Genomic DNA, 19,822 nt, shown 5'->3' with positions numbered 1-19,822 from the left:
TTAGCTTCCTTTTTGGACCTCCTGCATTTCCAACAGCAGAGTGATTATATGTTTAGGCTTCACCTGGTGTGGGAGTTCTCTAAGCTGAATTTATGAAATTTGGAAGCCGTTTCCTTTGATAAACCTAGGGCTGCAGTGAAATGGATTATGAGCAGGGATGGTTGTCCTTAAGCAACTATGCGGAGTCACTCAAAACCATTGATGGGTTTGCTCATTGTTTATTGGGGGAGGGGGGACAAAGTCTTGTTAATCACTAACAAATACTCATTGTGGCAATTACCTTTGTTGTGAGACATCACTTTGTTATATACATGTGAGCTTTACAGGCCAGCACTACTATTAGGCAGAGTAAGGTGGTTGCCTCAGGCAGCATAGCCTGGGAGGTGGCAGCAAGGTTTTGTAAGGAGAGAGCTGTGTGCCACAGGGCCCTCCGTTCCCTAAGCTAGTCTGCTGCCTTCAGGTGTGGTGGAGGATGCTGCTGTCTCATTGCCAGTTCAGTTCACTTATCACTTTTGAACATGGACTGGAAGGAGGCTCCATCTTGTCCTTTGCCTCAGGCAGCAAATATCTAGGGCCTGGAGCTTTACACAGAAATGCCACAGATTGTTTGACTCTCTTCACACCTGGCATTTTATACCACTACCAACTGGTCCTTTTGATTCCAGATCCTTTCCGGGATTTAGACTGGCCCTGTATGCAGGCATCTCTCATAGCGTGTCCCTCTGCTCTGTACCTTTTCGTGGCTGGGCAGAGCTGCATGGAAAAATCAGGGCAGAAGGGGGCTGCTGGCTCCATGCCCCCTCCCCTCCCCTGATCATTGGTTCCTATAACATGATTGATGGCTCTGCCTGTCCCTCCACTCGTCCACAGCAGGAGGGAAGTCGGAAACCCTTCTAGTGGCCTGGGTAGTGGGCTATGGGAGCTGGTCCCCTCCTTCCTCCGACTTTGTGGCGAGGGAGAGAGAGTGTTCTCGGTGGCTTACCCCGAGGTTGCTGGCGCTGCTAGTCCTTCTCTGCTAAATATGTCAGTGTGTGATGGAATTAAATGCAGTATATTGCTTGCACTACTGAGTTTGAACTTTGAAGGGAATACTGATTTCTGGGTTCCCAACTACAGAAGTTAGAAATCCACAAATGGACTTGTATGCAGTCAATGCACCAAGCCATCCCTAGCAGCCCCCCTACCCCATGCAACCACGTCATGGGTGCATCTTCTTCATTAGACCTTGCTTCCCCCCCACACACACACTGTTGCTGCTCTTCTCCCTAATTCTGGCTTCCCAACAACCCTGTAAGGTGGGCGAGGAGAAGAGATAGTGGCTGGCTTGCTTCCCAAACATACAGATGTTTTCACAGGCATGAGTGCAAGTCCATTCAATGGCTGTATGAAAAAAGCCCATCAAACTGGTGAGCAAAAGGGAGAAGAAGCAGTCAGTGATGTCAATGGAAGGGGGAAGTTCCAAGTAAATGCATTGAAAGGGATGGGAAACCTTAAGACTGCTACTCTAAGTAGACTTACAATGCACTCCTATGCATGTCTACTCAGAAACAAGCCACACTCATTTCAATGGCACTTACTCCTAGAAAAGGAAATCCTTACAGCCAATGAGTTTACTCAGAAGTAAGCATTTACTTAGCATTACTAAGTAAGCATTACTTCTCAGAGAAGCATTTGGGATGGTTGACCACTTTACAGTTCAAGCGCCCATAGTGGAATGGGAGAGAGGCAGGAACAGTCACTGGAAGCGTGGTCAGTGACCTGCCCCTACTTCCCACCAATTTGTTGTCATGATCATGTTATTCAACACCATCTAGCAAAACTGCCTAGCATACATCCATCCAAAGCGGGACAAAGCTCTAAAAGGGAAATACGCAGGGGGGAAATGGTGCTAAAGGGGAAATACACAGGGGGAAATGGCAATTTCAATCACAAGCACAGAAAATGCTGGGTTTTCCTGTTCTCAGATAACCCGGGAAGAGGGAGGGGAAGTTGTGAGATAGCAGCAGAAGAACAGCAGAGTCGTTTAAAGTTCAGTGAAAACCAGTAATTAAAGAAGAACGATCCTGCTAAAAAAAACAATGTGTGAAAGGCCTTTGTCACATTTCCTGGCCTTTTAGTCCCAAGTGTTTGCAGCATTTTCTTCTCTCTCTCCCTCTCTCTCTCTCCCAGTCAACAGAGGATAATATTTCATGCATCTAACAATTTGGGCTCTAGTCAATGAAAAGTTTGCATTACAATAAATCACAACAGAAGTATTAGTCAGGAAGGGTCCACAGAACTCGTTGTTTTTGCTTTGACAGACTAACATGTTTACTCTTTTGAAAGTGGTTTATTGAAAAGCTGTTGATAACATGATCACTAAGTCACTTCCAACATTCCATTTTTTTATTAACAAACATTTTGAAGAGGTTCAGGAAGGGCAATTTTGAGTGGAGAAGTGTTCAGGAGCAGGGCTATTTATCCTTTGCGCGCCCCATTTCTGTGCTCCACCTTGCACTTCCCCCAAGCAATTTCCCCCTCTGCGGGGTTCAAAATGCATGCTTAACCACAGCAGTGCCTTCCCCCCCCCCTCTGTTACATGTGTCTAGATGCTGATCCCCGCCTCTGTGCTCTGCTGGTGTTGATCCCTGTGTCTTCAGCAGCACAACAAAAGCCATGATCCATTGGATTGAGAACTTGCTTCACATGCAGAAGGCTCCAGCTTTAATCCTTGACATCTCCGGTTAAAAGGACCTCAGCTAGCTGGGCCCTTTGGCTGTCAAAGTAGACTAGCTTTCCCCAACCTGGTGCCTTGGCCATAATGGCTGGGATGATGGGAGTTGTAGTCCAACACACCTAGAGGCCACCAGGTTGGGAAAGGATATTGGGCTGGATGGACTTATGATCAGACTTAGGATGAAGCTGCTCCATATGTGAATTGGCATGGGCATTCTCACATTACAAAATATATTACTGTAAAATCAGATGTTTGAACAGGGGAGGATTAATGGAGCCACTAAAATGGCTGGGGACTGCCTAAATGGCCCTGGCACAGTGGGCAAGGATGACATGATCTAGGTGTGAACAGAACGAAACCGCAGTTTGAGTGAAACAGAGGAAGAGCCACAGAGAGCCATAGGATGGCTCCGTAAGGGCGCCATCCTATGGGGAGGCCATCAGCCTCTGAACTCAGAGTCTTACAGCCATCCAAAGCAGAGCAGGAGGCATGGTGGAGACAGTCTTTGCCTCCACGCTCCTCCAACTCTGTATTTTTGCTTGACAGGCTTTTTCACCTGTTTAGCTGAGGTGCCGGGGAGTGGGAGGGAAGGAGGCTGCTGATACGGTGTAAGCCATCCTCTCCCTACCCACCAGCACATTCCCTTTCCCTGCCCGCTGAGGTTATGTTTGTGACCTCGGAGAGGCAGCTAGCGCAGTTCTCTCCACGCTGGCTACGAGGGGGAAGGGAGCTCAGACTCCTGGGTCCAAGGTCGGAGTACTGTCTCTGTCCTCGGATCCAGGAATCTGAACTATCCGTTGGCCCCCCAGACCATATCTAGAGGCCATAGGATTGCTCTCTAAGTATCTTAGGGTGGTGGCTGTCTCCCTGGAGATTTGATGTAGGAGCAGTGGCCTTTGTCTGTTGGAGAGTTGAAGCTGTGACTCCACCTACGCTCAACCTTTTTATTGGTAAATAAATGCAAATATTACAAAACACTAGTAAGCCACTAGTGACCTTCTTCCAAAGGCAACCAAACCTAGGTAAGTGTTACGCCCCTGGAACTTCTCGCCAATCTGAGAAGTGGCGTGAACATAGAATCATAGAATAGTAGGGTTGGAAGGGGCCTACAAGGCCATTGAGTCCAACCCCCTGCTCAATGCAGGAAACCAGGTCAGAGCATCCCTGACAGATGGCTGTCCAGCCTCGACTTCAATGCCTCCAGTGTGGGAGAGCCCACTACCTCCCTAGGTAATTAATTCCATTGTCATATTGCTCTAACAGTCAGGAAGTTTTTCCTGATGTTCAGCTGGAATCTGGCTTGCTGTCACTTGAATCCATTATTCTGTGTCCTGCACTCTGGGATGATTGAGAAGAAATGCTAGCCTTCCTCTCTGTGACAACCTTTCAAGTACTTGAAGAGCGCTATCCTATCTCTCCTCAGTCTTCTCTTCTCAAGGCTAAACATGCCCAGTTCTTTCAGTCTCTCTTCATAGGGCTTTGTTTCCAGTCCCCTGATCATCTTTGTTGCCCTCCTCTGAACCCTCTCCAGCTTATCTACATCCTTCTTAAAGTGTGGTGCCCAGAACTGGACACAGTACTCCAGATGAGGCCTAACCAGTGCTGAGTAGAGGGGAACTAGTACTTCCCGGGATTTGGAAGCTATGCTTCTATTAATGCAGCCCAAAATGGCATTGGCCTTTTTTGCAGCCACATCACATTGTTGGCTCATATTCAGCTTGTGATCGACAACAATTCCAAGATCCTTCTCACTTGTAGTGTTGTTGAGCCACATATCCCCCATCTTGTAACTGTGCATTTGGTTTCTTTTTCCTAAGTGCAGAACTTGGCATTTATCCCTATTAAATGTCATTCTGTTGTTTTCTGCCCAGTGTTCCAGTCTATCCAGATCACTTTGAATTTTGTTTCTGTCTTCCAAAGTATTAGCTATCCCGCCCAATTTTGTGCATCTGCAAATTTGATCAGCATTCCCTGCACCTCCTCCTCCAAGGCATTAATAAAAATGTTGAAGAGCACTGGGCCCAGGACTGAACCCTGCAGTATCCCACTTGTTACCTTTCCCCAGTTTGAGAAGGTCCCATTGATAAGCACTCTTTGAGTCCGATTCTGTAGCCAACTGTGGATCCACCGGATCATTGTTTCATCTAGCCCACTTTGAGCTAGTTTGCTCATCAGGATATCATGGGGCACTTTGTCAAAAGCTTTGCTGAAGTCGAGGTATATTATATCTACAGCATTCCCACAGTCCACAAGAGAGGTAATGTGATCAAAAAATGAGATCAGATTCGTCTGGCAGGATTTATTCTTGACAAATCCATGTTGGCTTTGAGTAATCACGGCATTGTTTTCAAGGTGCTTCCAGATGGATTGCTTTATCATCTGCTCCAGAATTTTCCCAGGGACTGATGTCAGACTGACTGGTCTGTAGTTCCCAGGTTCCTCCTTTTTACCCTTTCTGAAGATGGGGACAACATTAGCCCTCCTCCAGTCATCTGGCACTTCCCCTGTCCTCCATGATTTCTCAAAGAGAATAGACAGCGGTTCTGAGAGTTCTGCCAGTTCCTTTATTACTCTAGGATGCAGTTCATCTGGCTCTGGAGATTGGAACTCATTCAAAGTAATTAGGTATTCCTTGACCATATGCCTATTGATCTCAAGCTGCAATCCTGCCCCTTCAGCCTGTACTTCGCCTTTGCAAGGGGGGTCATAGACCCTCTTTTGGAAGAAGACTGAGCCAAAGTAGGAATTGAGCACCTCTGCCTTTTCTTTGTCATCTGTTATCATTTTGCCATTGTTATTTAATAGCTGAACCACCATTTCTTTCCTCTGTCTTTACTGTGCACATAGCTGAAGAAAGCCTTTTTGTTGCTTTTAGCATCCCTCGCTAACCTCAGCGCGTTCTCAGCTTTAGCCTTCCTGACGCCATCCCTGCAATTCTGTGCTACCTGCCTGTACTCTTCCTTTGTAGCTTGGCCTTCCTTCCACTTCCTATATCTGTCCTTTTTTTGTTTTCAGGTCATCCCTAAGCTTTTTGTGAAGCCACATTGGCTTCTTCTGTTGTCTTCCACCTTTTCTTCTTGTTGGAATTGTTTGTAACTGTGCCTTGAGAATTTCCTTTTTTTTAAAGCTCCCACCCATCTTGGACTCCTTTTCTCGTTACAGTCGCTTGCCATGGGACCTTACTGATCATTGTTCTGAGTTGATTAAAATTAGTTTTCCAAAAATCCAGGATACGCATTTGACTACACTCGGCTTTTGCTTCCCTTAGAACCAAGAACTCAAGTACAACATGGTTGCTTTCCCTCAGAGTTCCTGTAACTGCTACTTTACCCACTAAGTCATCTCTGTTGGTTAGGATCAAGTCAAGGATAGCCGATCCTCTAGTTCCTTCCTCTACTTTCTGTAGGAGGAAGTTATCCGCCACACAAGTCAGGAATTTCTTGGAGGGGCCATGTTTTGCAGAATTTGTCTCCCAACAAATATCAGGGAAATTGAAGTCCCCCATTACTACTACATCATGCTTCCTTGAAACACAGACAATTTGCTTTTCAAAAGTTTCATCCTCGTCTTCTCCTTGATTGGGTGGCCAGTAGTAGACTCCGACCACCAGGTTCCTTTTATTCTTTGCTCCATTTATTTTGATCCAGATGCTCTTGATGGGGCTACCAAGCTCATCTTCCTGTATTTCTGTGCAGAGATATGTATTTTTCACATACAGTGCAACCCCACCCCCCTTTCTGTTCCTCCTGTTCTTTTTGAACAAGTTATATCCTTCAATTGCTGTATTCCAGTCATGAGAGTCATCCCACCAAGTCTCAGTTATACCTATCAAGTCATAATTTCCCTCTTGTATTAAGAGTTCAAGTTCATTCTGTTTGTTTCCCATACTCTGGGCATTAGTATATAGACATCGAAGACCATGCGCTTCATAGTCTGGCTTTCTTCCTACATGTTTCTGAAGACTATTATTGGGCGCTATCAGAGCTGTTCTCTCCTTTGCGGTGCATGAGCCTTTGTCCATAGTTACTCCCAACTTTACGTCTCCCTCCCCTGTAGGATTCAGTTTAAAGCTCTCCTGATGAAGTTCTTCATGCTATGGCCAAACACATTCTTCCCAGCCTTTGTGAGGTGCAACCCGTCCCTTGCCATCAGCCCATCTTCCAGGAAGTATAGCTCGTGGTCCCAGAATCCAAATCTCTCACGTCAGCACCACCTTCGTAACCAGACATTCACCCGGAGTATTTTTCTTTCCCTTTCTAGCACTCTTCTAACTACTGGAAGGATGGATGAGAAAACTATCTGGGCCCCAAAGTTCTTGAGTTTCCTTCCCAAAGCTTCAAAGTCTGACGTGATTTCTTTGTAGCTTCGCTTGGCAGTATCATTTGTTCCCACATGGATGAGAAGAAAGGGATACCTGTCAGTGGGCTTTATGAGTGCAGGCAACCTTTCAGTCACGTCTCTAATCTGTCCTCCCGGGAGACAACATACCTGGCGAGTCCACGGGTCTTCGCAACATATTTGGGTTTCGATCCCACACAGCAAGGAGGGTACTTACGATAATGATATGTACCCTCATAATGATATGTACGCTCATATACAAGGAGAGAAGTGTTGTCATGAACTGTATTATAGGAATGGTACCATTATACGACAATGGAACCATCTACCTAGGGAGGTAGTGGGATCTCCCATGCTGGAGGCATTCAAGGTGAGGCTGGACAGCCATCTGTTAGGGATGCTTTGACTTAGATTCCTGGGATGCTTTGACTTAGATTCCTGCTTTGAGCAGGGGGTTGGACTCAATTGTCTTATAGGCCCCTTCCAACCCCACTATTCTATGATTCTATGATTCTATGATTCTATAAGAAGCAGTAATTAAAAGGAGGATCTTAATGTGGAATATAGTACAATATAATGCTGGGCACTGTGGTAATTTTATGTTTGTGTCTTAAGCACAGTAATGTATAGCAGAGAATCATTCATAATGGAATGGTTTGTCCTCACATAACCCTTCCAAGTTGTAACCATGCAAAGATATTTTTTTAAGAGTGTATTTACATTATCTGGATTTGTTTACTTGTTTGGTTTAGCCATTTGTCGTTTCAATATAGTTAGTAGATGGAAGAAATTAAAATCCGGACACTGGCAATAATCCTTGTGGAAATAAATCTGGGGTTGGGTATTGCAGTTCTTTGAGAGGCCAGTCACAATATATGCCATGCTGTGGAAAGGATTAATTGGAGAGAGTTTAAATAAAATATAGTAGGTCAATGCACTGCCATATTATTAATTAGAAGTGAATCCTTCCGTTCAGGAACAACATGAACTCTACATCTTTTGAATGTGTGTCCAGTTTTAAGACAGCCTACATCACATATTGCTATGAGGAAGGAAGAGAACTACTTCATTTATACTGCAATATTTCCCTTTAAGATACAAAGCAAGAGCCAAGCAAAATGGTTGTGTACGCAGGCCACGGAGCTTATTATACGGAGTATTCCTTGATTGCATTTTTTATTCCTTCCCTTCTCTGAGGCACCCAGGGTAATATACAAAGTCCTACCATGCCTCCATATTTTCCCACACGACACCCCTGTGAGGTATTCAGAGAGATAGCAACTGAACCACAGCCGCCCAGTGAGCTCCATGGCTGAATCTGCCTGGTCCTAGTCTGACCCTGTAACCACTACACCTCACTGGCTCTTAGTGTATATATGTACATACTTTGAGCAGAAAGCTGACTGGATCTGCAGTCACTTCTTTTACAAACTTCCAAACTGAACTGAGCCCATGAGCAACCTGATTTCCAGGAGGATCTAGCTGTGCAGTTTGCTGATTGGCTGGCCCTTGTGGCATCACAAAGCCATGCCCATTCCTCAGGTAATGCTTCACATCTTTTAAAAAACAAACCAAATTGGCTCTGAAAAAAAGCCCATAGCCTGGGGCAAAGGCTAAAAATCCACACTGAAGTTGGAGCAGGTAAATGTGTTAGTAGAGGAGCCAGGGGGGTAGAAAGCAGAACTCACAGGAGGAAAATCTGCATTTATTTCTGGAGGGAGATGCATTTGTTTCAGCCCCTGACCTAACAAATCAACCTCAACAAGGGGAGGAATGTGTTGAGCTTGTCCCATCTCTTGTTACTTGAGTTGAATCTCTTTTTGCTAAAGGCCCGCTGGGATTTGGCTGTAAAGCAAGAGAATTATGAAGAACCATGTAGTGTACCACATTTCCTACCACCACCTCTGTGTGATGGGTCATATGGCAAATTTTTTTGGTAAACATTTTTCATCTGTGTGGTTTGGAGGCTATTAACATAGAACCCACTGGAGCTCAGTCTTTCTCACTGGATCATTATAGAACTTTTGGAAAGAGGGAACTAATATCTTTATTGCATACATTTTCTCTCAACAACAATCCAGCGTGGTTACTGGTTACTATAGTCCCTTTTTTCCAAGAGGGAAGAAAGGCTAAAAGATGGCTTACCAATGAATGCACTCTGAGTTCATGGCAGAAGTGGGACGAACTCAAGTCTTCAAGCTCTCTCTATCACTAGCTCTCCTATCAAGAACAATCCCTTCTTTGTTTGTGTTCTTTCTAGCTCAAGGGTGGCCAAATTGCATTTTGGAGCTGTGTGCATTAGACAATTCACAAAAGGAGGTAACAGATAATAAAGAAGCCCTGAATGTTTGTGTGTACACACACACAAACTAAAGGTGCTATATTGACACTTGACTCCCATCCCTCAAATCATAAGCAGATATTCATATGGTAGGGTGGCCAGGTAGCCTAGTTTTCAGAGAACAGCCCTATATTTTGGAAAGCTGGTAGAGGGCAGTTGTCTATTTGAAAGTGTCCTCTATTTGATGGACTGCTTTAAAGTCAAAGGACCATAAGGAGGGAGAGCAGCAGGGGCCTTGAAATTGCCCACCAACACTTAGCACCTGGACAGCAACAGATTAAGCAGCTACACAGATCACCTGCTCACTATCTTCCCCATTATAGTGAGATGTCTTGTATTTCTATTTAAATTATAGCTATTCTTTCTAAGTGTGTCTGTGTGTGTGTCGCACATGCAAATGTTATGCAACTTGGGATCCTCTTAGGGGTCCTCTTTTTTGACAATGTGGATGTGGCCACCTTATCATGTGGACGTCAATAATGTGTCACAGATAAATGAGTTGAGATGGACAACCACAGCCAAACTTACCACAAACCTCTCCTATCGGTGTAGGCGAGAACCATGTCGGCTGGATCAGTGTGTGCATCTTGGTTTCATGACTGATAATGCAGTACAGATGTGTTTCTGTGCATCAGGGTTGGCACCAGTGCTTGGCATCCTAGGGCAGCTGCTGGGGCCCCAGTATCTGGGCAGGACCCACCATTGACACGTGCCCTGAATTATCTGCACCAGGCAGCTGGATCAGGGAGCTGCCTGTTATTTTAATTTCCCACAATAGCCCTGGGCGACACTATGTGGAGGTTGCTGTGAATAGTTGAAATGGCAGGGGTCTTACTACCAACAGAGAAGCCCATGGAGGGAGGCACCAATATAGAAGTGCGACCATCTGTATTGATCTGGAGGCCTGATTCTAATTAGGTCCCTGCCAAAATAGATCCTTTGATTACCAAGATGAAATGGAGCCACTTGTGCAAAAAGATGACAGTTTATTGATTGAAAATGAATGCCACAAAAGTTTCTCCAAGCTGGCAGTGATATACCTGGAAAGAGGTGTGAGCTTTCTTTGCACAGACATTCTGCATCCACTTTCTATCAATAAACTGTCACCTTTTCGCACAAGTGGCTTTGTTTCATCTTGGTAATCAAAATAATTTATTTTGGTTGGGATCTGACACAATCAGGCCTCCAGATCAATACACCACCATAGGGCACATTGCCAGGCACCCCCTCAAACCTGGAGCCCTGGCATGCAGAGACAGTCACAGCAAGAAGATGCTTTCTTCATAAGACTTAGTGGTGTTTAACTCTACCATGCACTGTCATATGGAAATGCTGCACAATAAAGTTTCGTCATTTGCAAACCTTTGCTTGTATTCTGCAGTTGCTCCCAGCTAGATTTCTGAGTGGTTTTTGTTCGCTTTTCCAGCATGGGCTTCTGTTTACTTGGGACTTTGAAAGAATAGTTTTGTGTGAATATCTGCATTATGTAATGTGGCAGCTGTGGGTAGGTTGTTGGCAATGTGCGCTGCATGCAAGACCTCTGGATCTAACATCAGAAGCTTTTTCTTCCCAAGAGTAAAAAACAAGACCTATAACAAATTCACAAATCATGCTTTCTGACCCAGATTCCAGATATACGTAATGCTCCAGAGTCAATAACATGGTGCAATATTACCGCTCTATATGTACTCTGATAATGTGAAGAAAAGCAATGTGCATTAAAAGTTCTTGGGATTGCCTGCATTGATGTATTAAATCATGTGTACTTATTGCAAATATTTGTCCATCTAGTCCGGTATTCTCTACTACTATGACTGGCAACAGTTCTCCAGGGTCTCAGGCCGAGAGGTCTTCCTATCACCTGCTCCCTGGTCTCTTAACTGGAGATATTGGAAACTGAACCTGCATGCAGCCTCATTCAACCCTATCAGTTTCTTTATATAAAAACAGATTTTTTAAAAAGATTTCCCCCTGATGGTCATGCAAGCGCATTATTTTAATTGTCTCTCACAGTTTGTTGGAACCCCCATCCTCCTGCGCCCCCTCCCCCGCCAAACATGGTACCTATTATATTGGTTTCAACCATTCTCAGCCTAGGATATCTGAAGGAATGCCTTCTCCCATACACTTCCTCTCGCATCACAAGACAATGATGGGGAAACCTTTCAGCCCATGGGCCAAATTCAATTTCAGAGAAACACAGAAACATAGGAAGCTGCCTTATACCAAGTCAGACCATAGGTCCATCTAGCCCAGTACTGTCGACACTGACTGGCATCTATCCTGGGTTTCGGGCAGGAGTTTTTTCTTGCCCTACCTGGGAATGCCAGGGATCAAACCTGTGACCTTCTGCATGAAAAGCGGGTGCTCTTCCACTGAGCTATGGTCCCAGGGGTTGCATTTTCATGGTGGACAGGGACAAAGGTAAAAGGGGAGGGGGCAAATATACTCCAGCAAATTGTAGCTTGAAGCTCTTACAGCCAGTAACTAAGCTGCAGGAGTGGCCATTCAACTTTTTAGAATGGGGGGAAAAAAGGCTGGTGGTTGGAGAAAAGGGGGTGGGGCCATCTGAAGGGGATGGGGCCATCTGAAAGGGGTGTGGCCCTCTTGGAAGCCCTGGAGGGCACCACTGGGAGCCCAGGAGGACTGTATTTGGCTCCCGGGCCTGAGGTTCTCCACCCCTGCTGTAAGATCTTCCAGAGGAGCCCAATTAAAAGTGCACCCAACATCCAAGTTGTTGTAGGTGGCAACCATGCAAAAGGCTTCCTCCATTGTGGCACTCACTTTCTGGAGCACTTTGCCTAGAGAGGCCTGGATGGCTACCTCCTTCCCCATGTTTAGGAGCTTGAGCAAGACCTGCCTTTTGATAAAGAGATTTATTTTTTAATTGTTTGATGGTGCTGACAGTATTCTTGGTACAGTAGTCTTATTCTGTTTTGCCTGTGTTTTATTTTGTATTTTATAGCACCTATTAGTGTTTTTACCTCGTTGTAAGCTGCTTTGGGGGTAATTTTTGGCCAAGAAGGTAGTAATCATCCCAGTATTCTTGCTGCTTCTTGTCCGGCTACACAGTATATTTGTATTGCATGGTTACCAGCCACCACCAGCATTATCTTATGATGTGAATACATTTTTCTCCATGCACGATGTATTTGATTTGTTTATGTAACATCTTTGCTCTGAATCACTAAGCAAAGGAGTGGAAGGACACTGAGACAGCACAAAATATATGGCAAAAAGAATGAACAGTAATAGGTTTGCGTGCTCCTCCGACTGTCCCTTACTACTGTTAGCATCCTCATCCCCTTGGCAAGAAAGCACTCCTTCACATTATCTGAAGATCTGTAAGAACAGAATATTGGTTAGTGGTTGAGTTGATCAGGAGGCAAAATCACTAGCTCACACTCCTCCTAATCAGAGATGAAATGGTGCAAATCTGTTAAGCGTGTGTAATAAATGCACTGTTGTCCACAGTAAGCATAGTAGGCACAAGGGAAATTCTCACTGTAATAAAAATGAAAACAAATTGTTTGTGACAGTGCTTTAATATTAAAATTTTAGAGATTGCACAGAATACAAGCAATAAGTTAAAGTATCTGAGCTTGCATTTTGGGTATGGTGTGTAAACAGCACTTTGCTCAGAGATACTGCAGCTAACAATTACATATGATAATGGAACTGATATGGTCAGTCTTTTGCAAGCAGTGTTGATAAACCTGTCCCAGAACCTGTAAGGGGGTAGGAAATGCAAAGGATTCCAGGAGCCGCATTTCTCAACAGGGTCCATTCCATGCCTATCTCCAGGACTAGACCCAATGCAATATTTACAACCACTGGATGGCTTTCTAGAGGAGAAAAATCCTTCCATGTGAATGAATGATCCCCACAATTTGCTAAAAAGAGTATTCTGTCTATTGGATCTATCCACAAATCTAGCCACGGAGCTTAGAATCCTCTTTGAACAAGTTACATGGATACATGGAATCACAGGAAACATTTTCACATTTATGCATCCTTGGGAGTTATCCAAGCCAACATCCTGTGGATGCGAAATGTTCTGGAAGAACAGGCCCTTAAGAAAACCATTCAAGAAAGGGGCAAGAAGAGATTTACCAGCACCAGGCCAGGCAACATGTCACATGGGAGATCTGTGACTGGATCTCTGGACATTTCTGTTTTTATCTTAAAGCAGTCATTGGGGAAGGAGGGTGTCTGAATTTGATCCAGCAGGGGTGCTGGGGAAGTTTAACCTTTTCCCCTGCACCATTTTCCTGATCTAAATCCCACCCCTGAGCTGGTGTTAGGTCTGGTAACAGGACTGAGCTCTGAGTCAAATTGTTTATCTCTCTCTCTCTTTCTTTGTATTATCTGTACAGCAGGTACAGGATTGGCAAGCTGGTGCCCTCTACATGTTTTGGACTACAAATTCCATAATCCCTGATCACTGCCAATACTGGCGAGGGCATATGGGACTTGTAGTCCAAAATATCTGGAGGGCACCAAGTTGCCTAACCTGGCTGCATAGGTTGATGTTGTAAATCTACCCAACCTAATACTGGAATATTTCTGCAACCTTAACCAATTTTAATCAGTCCAGAAATCTCTGATTACCTGAGAACTGGTTCTCACGTCATCCTTAGCAGCAAATGTAGGATTTTAAAATTCTGAATCTTTTTATATTTAAAGGTTGAGACATGGTGTGACAATGTGGGTTGTAGGGGAAATAAATATGTGTTTTGAAGTTAGGTGTGTGGTTTTTTAAAGAGTCTTTGGCAGAGAATGCCCCCAGACCCAATGGAAATGACCTAGCTTATTTGGCTTGCAGCGTACACTGCAATAAAACGAGTCCTTTGTATCTCCATTCTTCTGGCAAGATGAGATGCATACCCCTCTCCAACGTTTGGGTTTAAAGGTTTGACTAAGTAGGCGCTTCTTTCTGCTGGAGCTTCCTTCCAACGTTAAGGCCCCGCTTTGTCAAAGTGCCTTTGAGCATGGGCAAAGGGCCTCCCCCCCCCCCCAACAGCTGCGATGGGGAAACCGTTTCTCAGTTAGGTGTGATATCTAAGAAAGGCTTAAGCCCCGATCTCTCTCTCTCTCTCAAGGAATTAACCTCTGAAACACACGCGAGGAGGAAGGAAGCCGGTGATCATAAGGGGCGTCCTCGCGTTGCTCGAGCGTGTGAGCAACAGCCTCGCGAGCCCAAATAGAGCAGCCCCCCGCCGCCCTCCGCGCACAGGCATATGCTCAGCGAGCGAGCAGCCGCAGTAACAGCAGCCCCAAGCGGATTAAGTTATGTAAGCCCTCCCCCTCCCCGCTTTTAGAAAGGAGTCGCCTCTCGCCCCGTCCCTCCCTCCCTCCCTGGCTTTGATTGTGGCTGTTGTAGCTCAGGTTGATTGGGAGTGGACGGCGGGGCCTGGCGCAGGCCCAGGCCCAGGCCCAGGGCTGAGGAAAGCTGCTTAGCCCTGCCTAGGTTGCCATGGTGACGAGCAGGAGGCGGCGGCGGCGGCGGCGGCGGGGCTGTCAGTGAGCGAGCGAGCGAGCGAGCGACGGAAATCAGGAGCAGGCATCCGTGGGGGGCTGCAGGAGGGGAAGGCAGCAGGCGCCGCCGCCGCCGCCGCCATGGACGTGCACTGCGATTGTGCCGAGCCCACCGCGGTGGGCGAGCAGCCGCCGCCCTCGGGCAAGCTCAACAAAACCGCCTTCAAACTGTTCAAGCGGAGGAAATCCGGGGGCGCCGTGCCGAGCATCTTCGGCGTGAGGAGCGGCAGTGGCGGCGGCAAAGGCAAAAGCGGCGAAGGGGGCGGCGGGCAGGCGGCGGCGGCGGCGGGCATGGTGAGGAGCAAGACCCACGACGGGCTGGCCGAGGTGGTGCAGGAGAGCGGCAAGAAGGAGGAACCGGGCGGCGGCGGCGGGGACGAGCAGTTCGGCGGCGGCGGGGGCGCCAAGGATTCCTCCTCTTCCTGCTCCCCCTCGGCGGCGGCGGGCAAGTCGCACAGCTTCTTCTCGCTGCTGCGCAAAAACGGCCGCCCGAGCGAAGGCGGCAAAGGCGAGAGACCCAAAGGGCGCGGGGGGCTCAAGGGGCTCTTCAGCAGCATGCGGTGGCACCGGCGGGACAAGCCGGGCGGCGGCGGCGGGGCCAAGGAGGGCGAGGCCGGCGACAGCGCCGAGGGCCAGCCCAGCCTCCTCATGCCAGGCTCCCTCACCGCCAGCCTGGAGTGCATCAAAGAGGAGGCGCCGCGGCCGCCGCCGGCCCCCCCAGCCCGCCAGAGCCCTCCGAGGCCGGCCAGCAGAGGCCAGCTGCTAGCCCCGCCGCAGGCCGCGGAGGCGGTGCCCACCCAGGAGACGCCCGGGGTCGAGCCGCCGCCCGCGCCGCGCACCTCCCGAGGAGAGGAGCCTCCCCGAATCCAGGCGAAGGAGAGCCACCCCGAGCGGCCGGAGGGTGAGGGCCAAGGGACCAAGGAGGACTCAGCCATAACAGGTGACATCCCCATCGAGCCTTCCCCCCCTGTTGAGCCCGAGTGTGAACGCGGTCAAGAGACGGCGGCGACTGCCCCTGACCCTTCCTCTCTTGATCCACCCTCTGAGCCATCCATTGACCGTATTTGTTTGATGTTTGCTGACGTGACTTCACTGAAAAGCTTTGACTCTCTTACAGGCTGTGGGGACATTATTGCCGACCCGGACGAAGACGTGGGCAGCGGCGGTGGCAGTGGTGGAGGTGGCGGTGACAAGAGTGCCCCTGGGGTTGGCAAAACGGGCGCCTCCAAAAAGCCTCCCAGCGTGGTGGCTTACCAAGGAGGAGGAGAGGAGATGGCTAGCCCCGAGCAGGTGGGGGATACGTGCACTCCAGAGTTTTGGGATATGTTGTCGCAAACTGAGGAGAAGTCACAGGAAACACCAAGAAGGAAAGAATCTCCAGAGGCCTCCAAAGATGGCAGCTGTGCCAAAAGGGTTCAGGATGGGCCAACAACTGGGAAACACGTTGGGCTCAACCAGATTCCGGTTCACCACAACCATAAAGAAGACCAGAAAAGGAGGGAAAAGGAGCAACAGGAAGCCATCCCCAGCAGTGATGAGGGTTATTGGGATTCCACCACACCTGGACCTGAGGAGGACAATACCAACAGTATCCAGAAAGAGGTAATTCCCAGGGACAGCTACAGTGGGGATGCTCTCTATGATCTGTATGCTGATCCTGATGAAAACACAGCCACGGTGACTTCTGCAGAAGACATCACCTCCATGACTTGTTGCAAGCCACTGTCTCCAGTATCTACCACATGTCTGGTCAAAACCCATACAACTTCACTCAAGGACTCCAAGATACCCATCAGTATCAAGCATTTTACATCACCGCATGGCAGCCATGGGCCAGATACCACTAACAGCCATCACATTGCACACCATCAGCCTACCAAAAGTGAGATCCCTAGAACAAAAATCCCAGTTTCTAAAGTGCTCGTACACCGGGCCAGTTACCGGAGCTTAGCAGGGACAACAGGTAAAGCAGCCACATATCATGAAAGTGCCAAAAAATAGAAGGAGATAAAGAGGGTATGCCAGCCTTTACAGGAACCCACTAATAAGCAGTTTGGCACCACCTAAAGGAAGTCACCTACATGTGTAAGGGACATGTGCTTCTGAATTCCATCGTGATATATATAGTATATATATATATATATATATATAGGTTAGATTCTTTTTGAGCACTTTTTTAACATTTGTATCTGCTTTTCTGGAGCACTAAACCACGTGAGAGGCCACTTTTCCATGCGTTTTGTGGAAGCAGGACTTTGATTAGGAATATAATTAATAATGCAAACTTGTGCCATGACTTCTTCAACATGGACAGAGCTATGGGAGAGAGAGGACCAAAAGAAGTTTTCAAGTATATATAGGTTTTTGTTTTAAATGTTTTTGGCCTATTCTGAGAAATGATGCTTGCTCTCATACTGTGGGAAAATATAAAGCATAATAATAATAATAACAACAACAACAGTAAAATCCCAGGTATTTAACCTGAGACATAGAGAGCACTGTCAACTAGCAGCTGATCAAACCCATTTGTGAAAGGCAGCTGATTAACAAGTTAGGTGGATTTCTATAATACGAAGGTATATTTTTGTTTGTCTGTTAGCTTTGGCTCTGTCCTAATGTAAGTGGGTAATGAAGAAATCTAGTGAATTCCCAGATGTTTACACCAATATTTTTCCGATGCATAAAATGATCAGGTTCAAGGGAATAATTTTCCTAAATGCTAATATAGAGACAACTACAACATTTATACAATAAACTGTTCTTCATGTATAAATAGATGCATATGTTACTCTTAGTGCTACAGTTTTTTAAATTAAAATGTTTTTTCTGTATTTACTAGAGTTGAAGCAAAATTAGTTTTTATAGCTTGATAATTTTACAATTCTAAATGTATGGAACTTCTTAAAAGTACAGTAAACTAGAGCAAAATTTTATATGGGCTCTAACACCCAGTGATAAACAACTCTAGTGTTAATTTTACAAAAGTGATGAATGCGTAATATCAGAGCTAAGGGTCTAATGCTGTTTTGTTTTTTGCAAACCCCCTGTTTTCAGGAATTTATAAAAAGGAACTTCAGTTCCCTCCCTTGCAGAGTGACAGTCTGAGGCTGCAAACTCTTTTTAAAAAGTTATTTTCAAAAGACAATACATTTAATTTAGGGTATTAAAAAAGTTTAGCTTCTCCCACCTCCACTCCCATGTTTTAGGCTAAATATTATTTTACTTTAATGAAGACAGGGAAATTAGCAAACTGTTAGTCCATTACATGGTTTTATCATCATGGGCAAGACATACATGTTAATTGCCACTGAATATAAGCTGTGCTTACTGAAAAGTACTGTATTGACTTCTTTTCAATGAAGCAGCATCACATGATGTGCCTAAAGACCTATTTTCAAGGTAGATTGAAACAGCCTAATGGGATAACAGTGCTTTAAAAAAATTAAAAATTGAACAACACTAGGGTACTGTTTTCAATCCAGAAAATAATGCATTTTTAAAAAAATTAAAACTTGCTTTTAAAAAACATATATTCTATAACCTAGAAAATCTTAAATTTACTTATGTGAGTAAATTAGATTTCACCTTAGTGAAGTGTTTGTTTAACCTCTCCTTTAAATTGGCTGTAAGTAAATATAGGTATACATATACATAAGACCATTAAAGCAGTATGTTAAGGAAGAAAAGCTAGAAAATATGAAGACTGTAATCTTGCCCACAACTAGGTTGCTTATATACCATTAATTTAAATGGTGTTTAAACAGCCTATGTACAGGACTGCAGAAAAAATCCAGAACCAGGATGTTTATTTACAAAGGCCAAGGAGCTAATTTAGGCACACCCAAGGGTTTGGGCATGCTGTGTGGGTGTTCCCCCTTCTTTTTTAAACAGTAAACTGCTGAACCCCATGTGCTCTCACAAACTGCTTTTTAATGTACCTTCAGTTTCATAAGTAACTTTCCATTTGGTAGGGGAAGGAGAGAAGCACAACCCCCAACCCCACAATGGGCACCTGGAGCTAGCTAAGCAGCTTTTTTGGATCCCAGCCAAGGTCGCTATTCACAGAGGTCAGGTTCTGAAGAACTGTGGAACTAGTGTTGTGATCCTAAGGGAACTTTAGACTTATTTCCCCAACCAACAGTCTCCGTGCCACATAGGAAACTGCTTTTGAAAGTTAGGGTGGGGCGGTGGTGGTCAAAAGCAGTTTGTGATATGACTGTTTAACAAAAAGAAGTTCACTAGGCTAGAGCAAGCCCTTCCCATGAGCCTAAGCAGATATTTGGATCCCAGTCAATAATATATTTCACTTGCAACCATGCAGATAGAGCTTATGATCCTCAAGCCACTTAGGGTACAATCTTATGCATGTTTAGACAGAGAAAAGGCCTACAACTCCCAGCATTCCCCAGCCTTTTCTCTGTCTAAACATGCATAGGATTGTGCCCTTAATCCTTGAGAATAGTGGGAATATTGCTTTTAATGGTTGGTAGATTACATGCAGCAAGGTTGAGGTGGGTCATGTCTTCCATTATCCCAGAGGAGGAAGGCAAGAATCAATCAAATCTTAGCCTTTCACTTCATATTTACTCTCTTGCTGTGTGTTAGAGCCTGAAAGCTGAGTTCTAAGCATGCTTAATTGGCAATAGGTTCTGTTGTAATTAATGGGTTTCCCAAGAAAACACTTGTTTAGAATCAGAGTGCTAATGTACCTACCCAGGTGGGTTATTTTGTTTACTTTGTCAGAATGTGTTTGTGGGTGGATGCAGGCGCATCCATTCACACATACATATTGTACATATGCATGTATATTCTTACGGACACACATACTGTACATGCACACACTTCAGTAATATGCTAAAGGGTACATACACTTCTATGCACAAACTAAC

General features: G+C 45.7%; 1 protein-coding gene across 1 annotated transcript; it reads left to right on the top strand.

The window, feature by feature from the left end:
- The first annotated feature begins 14,890 nt into the window (after positions 1–14,890).
- Positions 14,891–16,934, top strand: AMER2 (APC membrane recruitment protein 2). Its single transcript, XM_084841643.1, has 2 exons — positions 14,891–15,873; positions 16,051–16,934. The coding sequence occupies exons 1-2, from the start codon at positions 15,015–15,017 to the stop codon at positions 16,932–16,934; spliced, it is 1,743 nt and encodes a 580-aa protein (XP_084697769.1). The 5' UTR covers positions 14,891–15,014.
- Positions 16,935–19,822: the final 2,888 nt, after the last annotated feature.

Source organism: Heloderma suspectum, chromosome 3 (genome assembly GCF_057233095.1).
Source record: "Heloderma suspectum isolate Gila_16-S chromosome 3, 16-S_ref, whole genome shotgun sequence".
NCBI classification, from domain to species: domain Eukaryota; kingdom Metazoa; phylum Chordata; class Lepidosauria; order Squamata; family Helodermatidae; genus Heloderma; species Heloderma suspectum.
The sequence above is the reverse complement of the archived record's forward strand: the minus strand, read 5'-3'. Positions and strand labels throughout refer to the sequence as shown.

Excerpts from the sequence above, each read along its gene's own strand:
- AMER2 (XM_084841643.1), top strand. The coding sequence starts at position 15,015 with ATGGACGTGCACTGCGATTGTGCCGAGCCCACCGCGGTGGGCGAGCAG. Across the intron at positions 15,874-16,050 it reads GGAGGACTCAGCCATAACAG|GCTGTGGGGACATTATTGCC; the intron begins GTGACATCCCCA and ends ACTCTCTTACAG.